Source organism: Mobula hypostoma, chromosome 5 (genome assembly GCF_963921235.1).
Source record: "Mobula hypostoma chromosome 5, sMobHyp1.1, whole genome shotgun sequence".
NCBI lineage: Eukaryota > Metazoa > Chordata > Chondrichthyes > Myliobatiformes > Myliobatidae > Mobula > Mobula hypostoma.
Genome location: NC_086101.1, coordinates 116352031 through 116371500, shown reverse-complemented (window position 1 = coordinate 116371500; position 19470 = coordinate 116352031). Strand labels below are relative to the sequence as shown.

The 19470-nt window shown below is 46.5% G+C and overlaps 1 protein-coding gene across 4 annotated transcripts in view; it reads right to left on the bottom strand.

The window, feature by feature from the left end:
• LOC134346269 (protein phosphatase inhibitor 2-like) overlaps window positions 1-19211 on the bottom strand; it is a 71776-nt gene extending 52565 nt beyond the window's left edge. For all 4 annotated transcript variants that reach the window (XM_063047611.1, XM_063047613.1, XM_063047614.1 and 1 more), the window contains exons 1-4: window positions 18961-19211; window positions 17034-17141; window positions 8059-8127; window positions 727-824 (exon numbers count right to left, since the gene is read on the bottom strand). In XM_063047611.1, the coding sequence (XP_062903681.1) occupies window positions 727-824; window positions 8059-8127; window positions 17034-17141; window positions 18961-19046 (361 nt within the window). In that variant the 5' untranslated portion in view covers window positions 19047-19211. The remainder of the gene's footprint in view (window positions 1-726; window positions 825-8058; window positions 8128-17033; window positions 17142-18960) is intronic.
• Window positions 19212-19470: the final 259 nt, after the last annotated feature.

The following is a 19470-nucleotide window of genomic DNA, read 5'->3' as shown; positions in this document are numbered from 1 at the left end:
CCAGGGTCAGACACAGAGTGAAGCTGCCTCTACACCGTCCCATCACACACTCCCAGGGTCAGACACAGAGTGAATCTCCCTCTACACTGTCCCATCACACACTCCCAGGGCCAGACACAGTGTGAAAGTCCCTCTACACTGTCCCATCACACAACCCCAGGGTCAGACACAGAGTGAAGCTCCCTCTACACTGTTCCATCACACACTCCCAGGGTCAGACACAGAGAGAAGCTCCCTCTGCACTGTCCCATCACATAATCCCAGGGTCAGACATTAAGTGAAGGTCTCTCTATACCGTCCCATCACACACTCCCAGTGTTACACACAGTGTGGAAGATATGTGGGAATTTGACAGCGTAACTAGGTGACCAGTAAGTGTGGAGTCTGAGGGTCAAGCAAAGACCTCACCAGTAATCTGGAGCCATGATAATTTCAGAAAATCCCTCGTCCTTCGAGTGGTGGTGGATAAATCTGCTCTTCATTTACAAATGGCATAACCAACGTTGCCAGTGAGTGTTGGAGATGGGAGAGGAATGATTACCTTTACAAAATACTACTTGTCGCAACTGAACTCAATGCTGGAATGTATCTGAAGAGATGATTGGCCACCTTATTCCCCTCCCATCTCCAACACGCTTGATTAGCATTGCAGGTGCAGGTTACACAGGAGGGGCTGAATGGCCTCAGCACTCCTGAGGGGTGGGGGGTGGGGGAACAGTGCCTCACCTCTGTCGACCAGGTGAATATCATCCTTGTCATTGTCCATGTTCTTCATCTTCACTTGCTGATGTTTGCCTTTGTTCATTGTGGTCAGAGTGCTTATCCTAAACCATGAAGGGATAGTAACATCCATCAGACATGCCTTGTGGCCCCCTCGAGTTTCCCTCTGCCAGCGGCGAGGTGATTGACCTGAGAACTCACCCTGGCCTTTTCAAAGCCAGTTGGTGATTCATTGTTCAGTTTGCATGGAAGTTGTCCCAGGGTCATTGGGAAGCATAGTGAGACCGGCCACAGTTCAATTCCAACCTCTGTCACTGTGTGTGTGTGTGTGTGTGTGTGTGTGTGTGTGTGTGTGTGTGTGTGTGTGTGAGAGAGAGAGAGAGAGACTGAGACTGTTGGTGTGTGTGAGTGTGACTGTGTGTGAGTGAGTGTGACTGTGTGTGTGTGACTGTGTGCATACGTGTGTGTGTATTGCGGGTGTGTGTGTATTGTGCATGTGTATGTGTCAGTGTGTGACTATGTGTTAGCGTGGTATGTGTGTGTGTGTGTGTGTGTGTGTGTGTATGTGTGTGGTGTGAATGTAGTCTGTGTGTGTAAGGAGTCTACACATTTTTCCTGTGGCCACGTGGGTTCCATGCTACCCCCCGCCCAGTTTCCACCAAATGTCCCAACAACATTCAGAGTCAGTGGGTTAATTGGCTGTTATCAATTGTGGCTCCCCCCGCCCCAGTGTGAGAGTAAGGGACAGATCCTGAAGGCAGCTGAGGGGAATATGGGAAAGAATGACTTTCGGGAGAAATGTTGGATTACTGTAAGTGGGTGCTTGATGGCCAGCATGGACTTGTTGGGCTAAAGGGCCGTTCTACGATCTAGGAGTCTATTAGCAATGGCAATCTCTCTCTCTCCCTTTCTGTCTGTCTATACAGCTGGCCAATCGTATCCGTGGGTTCCGCATCCGCAGATTCAACCAACCGCGGATCGAAAATATTCGAAAAAAAAATTCCAGAAAGTTCCAAAAAGCAAAACTTGAATTTGCCGCGCACCGAGCACTACACTGAATCCACATGAATGAAGTGATGTGTAGGCATACCCTGCTGTAGCCTCCCGCCATTTCACAGATCCTCAGTCTCTCTCCAGCACTCGTTGTCTGAGCATTGTTCAACGTCTCGTTCGTTTGTTACTTGTGTTGTGAGCGAGAGGAAGGAGTTTAAGGCTAGTAAGGGATGGCTGGTTAGCTGTGTAAAGCGCTACAGCCTCAAGAACCTAAAGATCACGGGAGAATTGGCATCGGCTGATGCCGAGGCAGCGTCAGCGTTCCCAGAAGGGCTACGATGGTTGTGTCTGTACTGAACATGTACAGACTTTTTTCTTGTCATTATTCCCTAAACAATACAGTATAACTATTTACACAGCATTTACATTGTATCAGGTATTATAAGTAATCTAGCGATGATTTAAAGTATACGGGAGGACGTGCGTAGGTTATATGCAAATACTACGCCATTTTATATAAGGGACTTGAGCATCCACGGAGTTTGGTATCCGCGGGAGGGGCCCGGAACCAATCCCCCGTGGATACCGAGGGATGACTGTATCTCTCTCTTTCTCTCTCCTCTCTTTTTCTCCTTCAGTCTCTCTCTCTCTCTCTCCCCCTGTCTCTCACTCTCTTTCCCACTCCCTCTCTCTCTACTCCCTCTCTCCCTCCCGCCTCTTCCTTCCTCCTCCTCCCCTCTCTGTCCCTCACTGTCTCTCACTCTCTCCCTCCTCCCTTCCTTCCTCCTCCCCTCTCTGTCCTTCACTCTGTCTCTCACTCTCTCTCCCTCCTCCCTTCCTTCTCCTCCCCCTGTCCCTCACTCTCTCTCCCCCTCTCTCTCCCACTCCCTCCTCCCTTCCTTCCTCCTCCTCCCCTCTGTCCCTCTCTGTCTACCCTCTTTCTTTCTCCATCCCTCCCTCCCCATCTCTCTCTTCCACCCTTCCTTGTCTCACACCCTCCCTCTCTCTCTCCCCTCTCCACCTTCCCACTCTCCCTCCCTCCCTTCCCCATTTCTCACTCTCTCCTGTCTTGCTCTCTCCCTCTTTCTCCCTCCCATCTATTGTTTTTTCTCCCCCTCTCTCTCCCTGCCTAACTCTCCCTCTTTCTATCTCTCTCTCTTCTCTGTCTCTGTTATCGCTCTCTCCATTACTTTTTCTTTCTCTCTCTCTCCCTCTCCCTCCCATCTCTCTCTCTCCCTGTCTATTCTCTTTCTCTTTCCTCCCTCCCCATCTCTCTCTTCCTCCCTATCTCTCACCCTCCTCTCTCTCTCCCTCTCTTTCTCTCTCCCCTCCTTCTCTCTCCACCTTCCTCCCTCTCTCCCCTACCTATTTTTCTACTCCTCCCTCCCTCTCCCTCCCTACCCCTCCCTCCTCCTCCTCCTCTTCTCACTCCCTCCTCTCTCTCCCTTCTCTCTCTCCCTTCCATCCATTGTTTTGTCTCCCCCCTCCCTGCATGACTCCCTCCCTCTCTCTATCTCCCTCTATCTTCTCTCTCAGTTATCTTTCTCTCCTCCATTGTTTTTCTCTATCTCCCCCTCTTCTCTGTCTGAGTCATTCTCTTTCTCTCCTTCTCCCTCCCTCCTCCCATCTCTCTATCTCACAGTCCCCCCTCCATTGTTCTCTCTCGCTCACTCTTTCACTCTTCCTCTACTCCTGCAAACATGCCTGTCATATCTGCCTCCACCACCACCCCTGGCCCTTCCAGACACCCAGCACTGTGTGAAAGAAATTGTCCCACATATCTCCCTAAGGTTCTTCCCCAGCCCCCGCCCCCCATGCAAATACATTCCCTCCAATATTTGACATTTCCACCCAGAGAAAAAGATTTGACTATCGACGACTTACATTTTTATAAGCTTCTATCAGATCTCCCCTCAACCCCCAGTGCCCCAGAGGAAACAACCTAAGTTTGCCCTCTAATCCAAGGCAGCACACACAAAGCGCTGGAGGAACTCAGCAGGTCAGGCAGCATCTACAGAGATGAATAAACAGTCGACTTTTTGGACTGAGACCCTCCTTTAGAAATAGAAAGGAAGGGGGAAGACAGCAGAATAAAAGAGTGAGGGTGAGGGGAAGGAGGCTAGCCCGAAGGTGACAGGTGACAGGTGATGTCAGGTGGGTGGGAAAGGTCAAGGACAGGAGAAGAAAGAATCTGATAAGAGAGGAGAGTGGGCCACAGGAGAAAAGGAAGGAGGAGGGGACCCAGGGGGAGGTGATAGGCAGGTGATAATTAAGAGGCCAGAGTGGGGAATAGAATAAACATAGAACATAGAATAGTACAGCACAGTACAGGCCCTTCGGCCCACAATGTTGTGCCGACCCTCAAACCCGGCCTCCCATATAAGACCCCACCTTAGATTCCTCCATATACCTGTCTAGCAGTCTCTTAAACTTCACGAGTGTATCTGCCTCCACCAAAAAAAGAGGGGAAGGGGAGGGAATTTTTTTTACCCGAAAGAGAAATCTATATTCATGCTATCCAGTTGGAGGGTACCCAGATGGAATATAAGGTGCTGCTCCTCCAATCTGAGTTGGCCTTGTCTTGGAACAAGAGTTGGCTATGGATTGACACGTCGGAACAGGAATGGGAATGGGAATTAATATGTTTGGATACCGGGAAGTCCCGCTTTTAGTGGATGGAGCAGAGATGATTGACGAAGCGGTCCCTCTATTTATGATGGGTTTCACTGGTGTAGAGAAGGTTGCATCGGGAGCACTGGACACAAGTGACGATGCCAGCCGAGAGATTCACAAGTGAGGTGTTGGAAGGACTGCCTGGGGCCCTGAGGAGAAGTGAGGGAGGAGGTGAATGGGCAGGTCTAGCACTTTGGCCATTCGCGGGGATAAGTGCCAGAGGGAGATTAGTGGGGAGGGACAAATGGACAAAGGGATCATGGAGAGAGCAGCCTCTGCAGAAGCTGGAGGGTGGAGGGAAGGTAAATATCTAATCCAGGCAGCGTCCTGCATCCTCTCCAAAACTGTTAATTCCTCCCGGTAGCAGAGAGGACTGAACTGCAGACAACACTCCAGGAGCAGCCAAACCAAACTTTCACACAGCTGCAACCTGACTTCCTGACCCCTATTTTCACTGTCCCCGACCAATGAAGGCAAATATGCCATATGCCTCTTTTACCATCCCATCGATTTGTGTGGCCACTTTCAGACCACAATGGACAAAGCTGTTAAGGACCCTGCATTTGAACGTGCTCCCTTACATTGGACCTCCGAGATCACAGCACCTTACACTTGGCAGACCACTTCTCCACCCTCTCTGATCACAGAACAGTACAGCACAGTACGAACCCTTCACCCACAATGCTGTGCCAACCCATACTCTATAAACATATTCCACCATCAATCTAACTCCTCCCTCCTAAGCAGCCCATAATCCTTTCTTATATAGGCCCATGGATATCCTTATATCCTCATATAAGACATAGGAGCAGAATTAGGCCATTTGACCCATCGAGTCTGCTCCATCATTACATCATGGCTGATCCATTTTCCCTGTCAGCCCTAATCTCCTGCCTTCTCCCCGTATCCCTTCATGCCCTGACTAAGCAAGAATCTATCAACCTCTGCCTTAAATATATCCATTGACCTGGCCTCCACAGCTGCCTGTGGCAAGAATTCCACAGATTCACCACCCTCTGGCTAAAAGGATTGTCCTCATCTCCATTCTATCCTGAGGCTGTGTCCTCTCCCACCACAGGAAACATCCTCCCCACGTCCACTATATCGAGGCCTTTCAACATTTACATTTAAATAGGTTTAAATGAGGTCACCTCTCATTCTTCTGTATTCCAATGAGTACATTGCCATCAGAGCCATCAAACGCTCCTCATATGATAAACTGTTCAATCCCAGAATCATTTCATGAACCTCCTTTGAACCCTCTCCAATGTCAGCACATCCTTTTTTAGATAGGTGGCCCAAAACTGCTCACAATACACCAAATGAGGCCTCACCAGTGCCTTATAAAGCCTCGACATTACACCCTTGCTTTTATATGTCTCTTAAATGTCTCTACTGTATCAGTCACTGCCACCACCCCCGGCAGGGTGTTCCACGCACCCACTACTCTTTACGCAAAAAACACGTCTGATATTCTCCCTAAACTTTCCTCCAATCACCTTAACATTATGCTCTCACATATTAGCTATTTCCTCCCTGAGAAAAAAAAAGGAGCTGGCTATCTACTCTATCTCTGCCTCTTATCGGGAGGCGGGAGGCGGGAGGCGGGAGGAGAAGATGGCGGCGCGACGCAGCTCGCAGCGGCCACTCCGGTGGTGATGTCTGTTATTTGTCAAGTAGGATGCCGTGCACAATCCTGATTTGATGGAGACAGACGTGAGAGCACAGAGGAACATCTAGTGAAACTTCTGAAATGCCTGCTTCGCTGCCGCTGATACTGTGTGGTCCAAAATCTCCGGAGGGGAAGGCCCCGAGTCCTCGGCTTTGCTTGTTGCTTGGAGGCCAGGGTGGGGTCGAAGCGCTCGGCAGAGAGTGGTGCTCAGAGAGGCTGTGTCGGAGGGGCTGGTCGGAGGCTCAAAGTTTTCGGACAGACTCTGAGTCCGCTGTGGTCTGGTGCTTCCAATGGTGCTGCATCGGCAAGTTGGCAGCGCTTGCAGGTTCATGGCGGGGAGAGTTTCTCCCTTCTGCCGCCTGCGTGAGATGATGAGTCTATCGGGACTTTGAGACTTTTTTTTTTACCCTGCCCATGGTCTGCTCTTTATCAAATTATGGTATTGCTTTGCACTGTTGTAACTATATGTTATAATTATGTGGTTTTGTCAGTTTTAGTCTTGGTTTGTCCTGTGTTTCTGTGATATCATTCTGGAGGAACATTGTATCATTTTTTAATGCATGCATTTCTAAATGACAATAAACGAGGACTGAGTGTCCTCATAATCTAATCTAATCGAATCATCTTGCAGCCCTCTATCCATTTGTCCCTCATCCTCCTTTGCTCCAAGAATAAAAACCCTAGCTCAATCCAACCTTCTTCATAATACATGCTCTCTAATCCAGGAACCAGCCTAGTAAGTCTCCTCTACACCCTCTCTAAAGCTTTCACATCCTTCTTATGAGGGAATCAGAACTGAATACAATACTCTTAAGTGTGGTCTAACCAGAGTTTTATAGAGCTGTAACATTACCTCATGTCACTTAAACTCAATCCCCTGAATAATGAAAGTAAACACACCATATGCCTCCTTAACCACCCGATCAACTTGTGCAGCAACTTTGAGGAATGTATCAACGTGGACCCAAGATCCCTTTGTTCCTCCACACTGCTCAGAATTCTACATTAACTCTGTACTTTGTCCTCAAGTTCAACCTTCCAAAGTGAATCAATTCAGTTTCCTGGATTGAACTCCATCTGCCAGCTCTGCATCCTATCAATATCCCATTGTAACGTATGACAAACTTCTACACTATACACAACACCACCTTCTCTGTCCTTTGATAGCTCTGTACTCTGTCCACAACTCCACCAATCTTTGTGTCATCTGAAAAATTATGAACCCACCCAGCTACATTTTTATCCAAATCATTGACATACAATGTATCACAAACAGCAGAGGTCCCAGAGGAACACCACTGGACCCAGACCTCCAAACACATCCACCACCCTTCTGCCTTCTATGGGCAAGCCAATTCTGAATCCGAACTCCCAAGGTGCTAGCAATCCCATGCACTTCAATCCGGTTTACATCTTCACACTTCCATCTGAGCTCACAGACAACTTCCATCTGAACCCACAATTATCCCACCAATTTTGCAATCAAACACACCCATCCCATTAATCTGTCCACAAAGCAAGGAATTGTTGAAACTACTGGTTTTTTTAATAATACAGTTTATAAGATTTTTACTTTTTAACAAACTCATTTTTACACTCACTGGCAGAAAGTGGTATAGCAGTTAAACTAACGGTTTTTCACCTTTCTCATTTTTCATTGGCTAAGTATTAGTATATTAACCACGTGATGTACTTGTTGTAACTATATAACCTGTTAACTAGTTTAATCCTATCTAAGGAATTCTCCTCATCTTATCTATAAAAGTGATGGATTTTTCAGATTTGGTTTCTTTTCTATCTTTTGTCTTCCCATTGACCTCAGCAACGTCTCTCAGCTCTTTACAGTATTTAGTTTGCTTAGTATTTGTGTTTTAGTTTGTACTCTAAAATAAACTGAAATCTTGGAATTAAGACTGCTCATCATTCCTGACTCCCGGAAGAACCCTAAGGATCAGAAAGTAAACAGAGATCCAATAGAGTGAACCAGAAGATAATTGTACCTTGTTCTCAGTTCATCCACAGAGAAAGTAGGTCCCGAGCTGCTTCCTGCCTCATCGTCAGGGTTGTACCTGAAGGAAAGGACAGTTAGATAACACAGAGGTCACCCTATCCTCTGGACAAGATCCAGTTCAGTGCAATCACATTTGCAATTCATGGTATCCCCCAACTTTTTAGGAATCCTTACTTCCTTAGCAATCTGTGGAGATTGGGTACGTCACCAAAAACCTTGACAAACTTCTATAGGTGTGTGGTGTAAAGTGTATTGACTGGCTGCATTACAGTCTGATTTGGAAACTCCAATGCCTTTGAGCGGAAAATCCTACAGTGGATTTGGCCCAGTACATCACGGGTAAAGCCTTCCCAACCATTGAGCACATCTACATGATTTGTTGCAGGAAAGCAGTATCCATCATCAGAGATCCCCACCACCCAGGACATGCTCTCTTCTCACTGCTGCCATCAGGTAGAAGGTACAAGAGCCTCAGGACTCACACCACCAGGTTCAACAAGTTACTACCCCTCAACCATCAGGCTCTTGAACAAAAGAACACTCATTCTATTTCTGATGTTCCCACAACCAATGATCTCACTTCAAGGACTCTGTACCTTGTTATCTCATGTTCTCATTATTTATTGCTATTTATTTACATTTGCAAAATTTGTTGTTCATTGATCTTGTTTACGGTTACTCTTCTATAGTTTTGCTGAGTATGCCCACAGGAAAAAGAATCTCAGGGATGTATATGGTGACATGTACAAAGTGTGATTGATAAGTTCGTGACCTAAGGTAGAAGGAGTCAATTTTAGAAAACCTAGCACATTTATTTTTCAACATAGTCCCCTCCTACATTTACACACTTAGTCCAGTGGTCGTGGAGCATACGGATCTTGGATCTCCAGAAAGTGTCCACAGCAGGAGTGATTGATAAGTTTGTGGCCTAAGGTACAAGGAGATGAGTTATACAGCTCTCATCACATGCACATGCAGTTCAACTTTTTGAGTGAAAATGCAGAAAGTTTGAAGTTAATAACTCATCTCCTTCTACCTCAGGCCACGAACTTATCAATCACTCCTGCTGTGGACCACTTCTGGAGGTCCAAGACACCGACTTCTACAAAGAAGGGATCCATATGCTCCATGACCGCTGGACTAAGTGTGTAAATGTAGGAAAAATAAATGTGCTAGGTTTTCTAAAATTGACTCCTTCTACCTTAGGCCACAAAATTATCAACCTCCCCTCGTATGTACTCTGATAATAAATTTTACCTTGAACTTTTGAATTTGAAAATAAACCGAGACCCCGAGGGGTGACCTTGTAACTCTGTATGAAATAGAGGTTTATAGAGATAGTAGTGTGGTGATACGATCACTGGAGTTGGATATGATGTTCTGCTAAGGGCTTGTCTATTGATGGATCCCCTTAATGGAGAATGCCTGGGAATGACTTTGTTTGATGTGGGGAGCCACTACACAGTCCTTGACATTACAAAAACTACCCACATGGCAAATCTCCTTTTCAAAAAGCTATATGGGGTGATTAAGACTATAACTTCACACCATCTTAAGTTTCTTCCCCCAAGAAGTTTATCTGATCAAGCATCCCAGTTAGACCTCTGCCCTCTCCTCTAATTATTACCTTAGTCACTACACTGTATACACTTTAAACCACTTTTTAATAAGGCAGTTTACATAGTAAATACATGCTGGTATTTATAATTTATGCTCAATTTGTTCCATAACTTTAGTCTTTAGATTATTCTTCATAATTTTTGAATGGTATTTTAGTTTTATTTTGTTGCATGTTGTGCTAACGTATCACAGCAAATTCTTAATACACACAACTGTACAGTACCGTGCAAAATTCTTAGGTGTATGTAAAGCCTAAGGCTTTTACACTGTACTGTATTTGTCAACGTGGAGCAGAGACTGGGTTTGGCAAGAGGAAAAGATGTTGGGAATGACGAAGGTGAAGCACCGAGGGAGGGGTGTGGGCCAGGTGGCAGAGAAGGGGTGCCAGGCAAGGTCATTTGACTCCAAACAATTGATTTACAGTATTGATCATGACAGAACATCTCTACCTTCCCCTATTCCCAAGCATGATTCCCCTCTCATTGCCCTCTCCCCACTCTCAGTCCGCAAAAGAGACCCACATCAGAATCAGGCTTATCATCATTCAAAAATGTCATGAAATGTGTTTTTTTTTTGCTGCAGCAGTAACAGTGCAATATATAAAATTACTACAGTATTATGCAAAAGTCTTAGGCACCCTATATAAAATTGTTAAATAAAGTAAGTAGTGCCAGATAGTAATTTAAAAAGTAGTGATGTAGTGTTCATGAAGTTGACCCCTGATCCTTGAAAGTCACAAGAGGTAGGCACAGACTTTGGGAATCGAGAGCTAGAGTGAAAAGGTTTGAGGTGAAAGGGGAGAGTTTTAATAGGAATCCAAGGGGCAACTTCTCACCCAGAGGGTGGTTCATATATGGAATGAGCTGCCAGACGATAAGACTGAGGTGGGTACATTATCAACACTTGAACTACATTTGGACAGGTACATGGAATGAGAATCAAGTTTATTATCTCTGCCACATGTTGTGAAATTTATTGTTTAGTGGCAACATTACTATGCAAGACAAAAATCTTATTTATAATAAACAAAAATCAATAGAACAAAAGAGGAACAGTGAGGTAGAGTTCATACATTTATGGACCATTAAGAAATCTTTTGGGAGAGGGGAAGATGCTGTTCATAAATGTGCGGGTCTTCAAGGCCCCTGTACCTCCTCCCTTCCGTTACAGGGCACATACTGAATGATGAGAGTCCTTAATGAGAGGAAGGGGATGTGGGTCAAATGTGGGAAAATGGGGCTAACAGATGGGCATCCTGGTTGGCATGAACGTGCTGGGCTGAAGGGACTGTTTTTCTGCTGTATGACTGTAACCCTATGTGCAATGTCTCCTCTGAATCTCACCAGCATCACCTCACCATCTCACCACCATACCCTCACCATCTCCTTTTCTTTTCAGCACAATCTTCTCATCATCTCACCACCATCTGCTCTCCATCTCACTATCATAACCTCTCCATCTCACCACCATCTTCCTTCCATCTCACCACCATGTCCTCATCTCACCATCTTCTCCTCACGATGTCCTCTCCATCTCACCATCTCTTCTCCACCTAACCACCATCTCACAACCATATCCTCATCATCTGTCTACCACAACCTCTCCACCTCATCACCATTTCCTGTCCATCTCACCACGATCTCTCCATCTTATCGCCATCTCCTCACCATCTGACCACCATCTCCCCTCCATCTATCATCTTATCACCATCTCACCAGCTCACCACCTCCTCTGAATCTCATCACCATCTTTTCTCCATCTCACCACTATCTCACCTCCATCTTCTCTCCATCTCCTCTCCATCTCACCACCATCTCATCTGTCTACCATAACCTTGCCACCTCACCACCATAACCTCACCACCTCACCAATATCTCCTCACCATCTCACCACCATCTCCTCCATCTAACCACAATTTCCTCACCATCTCCTCTCCATATCACCACCATCTCTTCACCATCTCACTCTTGGGACGCAAGCCATTGACCATCCAGTTCATGATTGACCTTAGGCCGCAGTCCCATTTTCCTGCACAATGGCCATGTGCCCAAACTGGGTGGCACTGTGGAGCAGCAGGTAACACAATACTACAGTCGTATAGTGATCAACACAACGCTATTACAGCTTGGGCATTGGAGTTTGAACTTCAACTCTGGCATCCTCTGTTAAAAAAAAAAGGTTTGTACATTCTTCCGGTAACTGTGGGTTCTTCCTGGTGCTCCAATTTCCTCGCACAGTCCAAAGACATCTCGGTTTGTAGGAAGATTGGTTATTGTAAACTGTGCCGTGAATAAATGAGGGTTAAAACAGTAGGTTGGGCTGCGTGGGTCGATGGGCTAGAAAGGCCTATTCTGCACTCTGTCTCTAAATAAAATAACAGCCTCACATCTCTAGTTACCCAGGTTTGATCCCAACTTAGGAGAAAGGGGCATGTGCAGGTGAGCAAATGTTACATGGTAATAAGTGGGGAGAATGGGAGTGATGGCATGGACTTGACAGGCCGAATGGCCTCATTCCACAAAACCTAAAATATGATATTCCAGAATATTGGAACAAATAGGCCAGTTGGCCCTTCAGCTTGCTTTACCAATGGAGAGGGTCCTTATGAGGAAGGGGATACGGGTCAAATGTAGGCAAATGTGGCTGATTAGATGGGCATCCTGGTCAGCGTGAACAAGATGGGCTGATGGCACTGATTTTGTGCTGGATGACTCTATGACTCCATTGGTGGTATCTTCTCTCCATCTCACCAGCATCTCCTTATCATCTCACCACAATCTCCTCTCCTTCTCAACATCTTCTTATAATCTCACCACCATCCCTTCTCCATGTTACCACCACTATAACTTCATCATCTCACCCTCCTCTGCATCTCACCAATTCCTCTCCCTCTCATCACCATCTCCTCTCCACCTCACCACTATAACCTCCCCAGCTCACTACCATCACTTCTCCATTGCACCATCCTCCCCTCTGAACCTCACCACCATCTGTTCAACATCTCACCACCATAGCCTCTCCATCTCACTATCGCACCACCTCTCCATCTCACCATCATCTCCACACCATCTCACCATCTCCTCTCCATCTCACCACCAACTTATCATCTCAACACCATCACCTTTACAGCTCACCACCATAACCTCACCATATCACCATCTCCTCTGCTTCTCACCAACTCCTCTCCCTCTCATCGCCATCTCCTCCCCATCTCACTACTATCTCTCCACTATAACATCTCCACTCACCACCTTCTACTCTCTATCTCCTCACCATCTCAACCATCTCCTCGCCATCTCACTGCCATCTCCTCTCAATTTCATTAACTTCTTATCATCATAACATCTCCATCTCATCACTATCTCCACATCACTCCCCACCACATTCTCATCATCTCCCCACCATCTCCTCTCCATCTCACCAGCATCACCTCTCCATCTTACCATCATCTCCTCTCTATCTTAGCAACGTCACTTCTCCATCTCACCACTATCTCCTCATCATCTCCCCGCCACCTCCTCTCCATCTCACCACCATTCCCTCTCCATGGCACTGCTATCTCCTTCCCAGCTCATAACCATCTCACCACCATCACTTCACTATTGCACCAACATCTCACCAGCATCAGCTCTCCATCTCACCACCATCTCCTCTCTATCTATCTCATTACCATGTGCTCTCCATCTCACTACCATCTCATCACCATAACATCTCCATCTCACCAGCTACTCATTATTTAACCACCATCAACACCATCAACTCTCCATCTCACCACTATCTCATCATCACCCCACCATATTCTCATCATCTCCCCATGATCTCCTCTCCACCTCACCCCATCTCACCAGTATCATCTCTCTATCTCACCATTATCTCCTCTCCATATCACCACCATCTCCTCTCCATGGCACCATCATCTCATCAACATCTCACCACCTTCTCCTCTCCCTCAGCACCATCTCACCACCATTTCCCACCCATCTCACAACCATCACCTACCTCAGCACCATCTCCTCTCCAGCTCACCACATCTCCACACTATCTCAAACATTTCCTCCCTTTCTCAAAGATATCTTCTTATCATCTCACCATCTCCTCTCAATCTCCCCACCAACCCCTCACCATCTTGACACCATCTCCTCTCCATCTCCCCACCAGGCTTTCACCATCTCAACACCATCTGCTCTCCATGTCACCACCACATCATCACCATCTCACACCATCTCTTCTCCATCTCAGCACCATCTCTCCTCCATCTCACTACCACCTCCTCACAACTTGACCATCTCCGTTTCAACTCCCCACCAGGCTCACACCATCTGCTCCCCATCTCAAGACCACCTCATCACCATCTCACACCATCTCCTCTGCATCTCACCACTACATCCTCTCCAATTCACCAACTCCTTTCCATCTCACCACCATAATCTCTCCACCTCACCACCATCTCACCATGTCCTCTCCTCAACATCTTCTCATTACCTCACCATGAACTCCTCTCCATCTCACACCATAACCTCTCCATCTATCTCCTCACAATCTCACCACCATAACCTCTCCATCACACCACCATCTCATCATCTCACTACCATCTCCTCCTCATCTCACTATGATCTCCTCATCTCACCATCTCCTCACCATCTCACACCATCTCATCACCACTTCCTCTCCATCTCGCCACAATCTCATCATCTCACCACCTTCTCTCCATCTCAGCATCTTCTCTCCATCTCATCACCATAACCTCTCCAATGCACCTCCATTACATCTCAATCCCACCACTTTGTCCTCTCCATCATCTCCATACCATCTCACCACCATCACATCTCCATCTTGCCATCTCCTCTCCATCACACTGTCTGCTCTCATCTTATCGCCCTCTCTATCTCACCATCATAACCTGACCATCTCACCTCAATCTCCCCATCTTCTCATCTCATGACCATTTCCTCTCCATTCACCATCATCTCATCATCTCACCACCATCTGCTCACCGTCTCACCACCATCCACTCATCATCTCACCATCATTTTCTCTGTATCTCCTCTCCATCCCACCGCCATCCTTTCTCCATCTCACCAGAACCTCCTCACCATCTCACCATTGGAATAAATTCCACCAACCATCCAGATCATAAGTGACCCTGGCAGTGCCATTTTCCTGCAGAATGCCCACCTGCCCAAACAGGGCTGAACAGCGGAGCAGCAGGTAGTGCAGTGCCATGGTACTGCAGTGTTTAGCATGACACTCTAAGAGTTTTAGGCACTGGAGTTTGGACTTCAGTTCTGGTGTCCTCTGTAAGAAAGTTTGAACATTCTTTCTGCATGGGTTTCTCCTCGTGTTCTGTTTCCTTGCACTGTGCTGTAATTAGACAAGGGTTAAAATGATGGGTTGTGGGCAGTGCGGCTTGATAGGCCAAAAGGACCTATTCTGTACTCTATCTCTAAATAAAATAGCTGCCTCACAGCACTAGTTGCCCAGGTTCAATCCCAACTTCAGGAGAAAGGGTCATGTGTGGGTGAGCATAAGTTACAGGGTACTAACTGGGGGAATGGAAATGATGGTATGGACTTGACAGGCCAAATGGCCTCATTCCATAAAACAAAATATGAGATTCTTTTTAATATCCAGAAAATTGGAACAAATAGGCTATTTGGCCCTTCATACTTGTTCTATCGATGCAGACACAAAGAGCGACCGTATTTCAATAGGAGTTCGAGATTTAGTATGTCACCAAAGACACTTCCAAATTTCTACAGATGTACCAGGGAGAGCATCTGAACTGGCTGAAACACCGTCTGGTATGGGGATGGGGGTGGGGGGGCTACAGAATCAGATTGTAGTGAGCTGCAGAGAGTCGTAAACTCAGTCAGCTCCATCATGACCACTGGCCTCCATAGTATCCAGGACATCTTCAAGGAGCGATGCCTCAAAAAGGCGGTGTCCATCGTTAACCACCTCCACCACCCGGATTATGCCTTGTTCTCACTGCCACCATCAGGGAGGAGGTACAGGAGTCTGAAAACACAAGCTCAGCATTTCAAGAACAGTTCTTCCCCTCTGCCATCCGATTTCTGAATGAACATTGAACCCATGAACACTAACTCACTACTTTTTTATTTCTATTTTTACACTACTTATTTAATTTAACTATTTAGATATAAATAATATATGAATATATTAAATAATAATTATATACTGTATTTCATGGCTTTTTTCTCTATTATTATGTATATCATTGTACCACTGCCACAATGAATTTCATGACATGTATCATGACTGCCTCTACACTATTCCATCACACACTCCCAGGGTCAGACACAAAGTGAAGCTCCTTCTACTCTGCCCTCAGAAAAACATAGACAATTGGAAATAGTCCTTTAATCTGCCAACTATAATTCACAGCTACTGATTAACCCACCGATGCTGAACGTTGTTCGGATGTAGGCGAATACTGGGGCCCAGTGAAACCCACATGATCACAGAGAGACAATAAACTCCCCCGTTCCCCAACACACACACTCACACAGCTCCCGAGGTCTCTGAATTGGGGGGCAGAAACCCTTATACAATCTTTATAATTTCCTTTTACCATTTGCTTGCTTCTAAATCTCACTTTCTGGGATTTCATATCACCAAAGGCCTCATCCGATCTCTCAATATCACCTCCCTGAACAAGAAAGTACAGCAGTGTCTCCACTTCTTGAGGAGATTAAGGAAATTGATCCCTCGAATGCATTTTACAGAGGCACCATTGAGAGTGTCCTGACAAACTACATGTCCACCTGGTTTGGGAAAAACCAAACATCGTCGCTACAAAGTACTGTGAGAACAGTTGAGAGGATCATAGGGGTCTCCCTACCATCCATCGGGGACATTTACCAGGAGCGCTGGGTATGCAGGACCCTTTGTATTATCAAGGATCCCACCCATCCATCCAGCATCTCCTTTGACTTTCTACCATTAGGGAGGAGACTCCGATGCAGAAAGACAATAGCAGTCAGGATGGGAAACAGTTTCTTCCCTCTGGCCATTAGGCTTCTGAACATCCTGCCACATCACATTCGAAGTGTCACCAAAGAATCTGTTCTATACCTGACAATATTTAATTTATGCACATTACTTTTTTATCTATGTGTAATGTATTTGTTGATTCAATTCTCACTATCCTAAGTTATTGTGTGTCACATGCGTATTATGTGCACTACTGTGCTTTAGACTCTGGACTGGAGAAATGTCTCGTTTGACGGTATACATGTATATAGTTAAATGACAATAAACTTGACTTGGAATGTGGAGATCCATTACTGGATAACTGGTGCACAAATGGACGTCTTGCTGTACCTGAAAGGAGTTTTAACTTCGTCGATGGTCATGTGCCCATAATCCTTTTCCAAAGGCTTGTAGGTAGCAATTATGTTCATCTCATCCCATTTCTGTGATTTCTTTTGACTGCAAGAGAGAAGGTAGCAGAGCGAAGTTCAGGACATCCCACTGTGGTAAGTGTTATGGACATTACTATACAGGTAGATCTGCTACAATGTGCGTCTCCATAAAGCAATTCGGATATAACCCGATTGATGGATTAGGGACCACCATTTGTACTGAGGGCCCTCCGTTGGTCGGGCTCAACCATGGATGTTGCATTGGGCTGTCTATGCAAGCCAGGGCAGTATGATATAGAGGGCAAGCTATTGTCAAGCAGCAGGCTCCTGCTCTCCATGCAGAGACAGCTACAGTTTGGCACCAGCAGTGTTGCAGGAGTTGCTGCCATTCAGCGTTGAACTCAATGTAGGACTGCCTTTTCCCTGGGGGTTTACTCCTGACGCCTTCCCCATGAGTGGGTACAGCCACAAGGCAGCGGAGGTTTGAGATCAGAGTTTTCCTTCTCCTAGATGAGCTTCCAACCACAGCTGATGAGCCCCATCTGCCTGAACGACTGGTTTTAAGGTGACTGTAACTGGTCTTTGTTCCTTCTCCTCTCAGTAGAAACGGTTGCACGGGGCTTAGTAGCTAAGCTACACGCGAAGGCCAGGAGATGGACTTGGTTGTCCAAGGCTGTTTGAGGTGCACGCTTTTGGGAGCGTTGAATAGGTAGCAGGAGCTTATCCCTATTACCACACCCAGCTATAATAACGTTATGGAATCACCATTTGTACTACCTGGGTCAATTTGGTTCTAATGCAACTTAGATCGGGAAGTAGAGAGCAACTTCAGAGTTACTTTGGAAATAGACAAGCAGATTTAAAAAGCCGTCTGTCTTGGAAACAAAGAACTGTGTACATGCAAAGTCCCAGCAGTAATTAGACCTCACTGTGTACTGAGAACACAGGCTGTCTGTTTCACCACTTGAGGGAGTTTCTTTAGAAACTGACAAGCAATCGCTTCTATTCAGACTTGTCAATGATACTCTATTAAAAAATGACTTTAGTAGTTTTACCTTTGAAAAACTGCATAAACTTATACCTATTAAAAACACCTTTAATTTTGAAAATTCAGAAAAAATAGCTTTGTTACTCGAGTCTGAAATCCTCTCATCCCTAATCTCCTTTTTCCCCATTTACACCGTTGTTCTTATGACACCACTATCTGAGGTTTCTCTGGGACACAACTTTCACATGATAATAGAACTGCCCACACTGCGAATTTCCTTATGGAATTTCACAGTGAACAGCAAGGACCTCAGGGCTGTTGGAGAACGAGGGGCCTTGGTGTACAAGTACATGGTTCACTGAAAGTGGTGTCACAGCAGGACATGGTGGTGAGGAAGGCATTTGGTATGATGGCCTTCATCGGTCAGGGCACTGGAATGTAGAAGCTGGGAGATCATGTTGAGGTTGTCCAAGACACTGTTGAGACCATGCCTGGAGTATTGTGTTAGTCTTGGTTGCACTGCGATAGGAAAAAGTGTCATTAAGCTGGAAAGAGAGCAGAAAAGGACTTGACAAACTGAGTTATGGAGAGAGGATGGATAGACTAAGCTGTTATTCCTTAGAATGCAGGAAATATACATATGATATTATGGAGGTATATAAAATCATGAGGGACAGAGAGTGTAAATGCACAGTCTCTTTCCCACTGTTGGGGAATCAAGAACTAGAGGTTTAAGGTGAGAGGGCCTATCTACGCGGGTGGCCACTCTCAGGGCAGACTCTGTTGGGCGTTGGGGTGGGCAGGACGGGGAGGCACTGTTTGAAATTGGTGAACCAGGACTGAGACCAGTGGAGGGGGCGGGGGGGAGACGCTAGTGGTCTGTGCGACCTTCACCCACCTGTCCTCTGCGAGTCTGCGGCTCCTCTTCAGTATGCCCTTGATGGGTTTGTCCATTGCCTGAGACGAACTGGGCTGGGATTGCATTGGGAGGGAAGGAGGGAGAGGAGAGGGGCTCCCCTTTCCTTTGAAGGACTTCAGGATCGGTTGGTGGAGAATCAGCTCTTCCCCCTAGTGCTGAGAGAGTCCATGGCAAATCCCACGGCTCCCAGGACAGGCTGAGAGTGAGGCCCCGCCTCCAGCCGCCGGCTGCCCCCCCCCCGGTGGGCGGAGTCGAGCAGCGTCGCGTCCCCCTGGTTTCCCTCGCGTCATACAATGGGGCGGGTCTGCGTCATGACGTGACGTCACCGGCCGCGCGCATCGGGGGGAACAAACCCGGAAGAGGGGTTGCTGGGGGCAGAGGGGCTCGGGGAGCATCCGCGCCACCAACACCCTTTCCCGCACGGGAAGCGGAGCGAATTTGTTCCAAGTCAAAAGGCGTTGTTGAGGGCATAAACCAGCGAGAGAATGT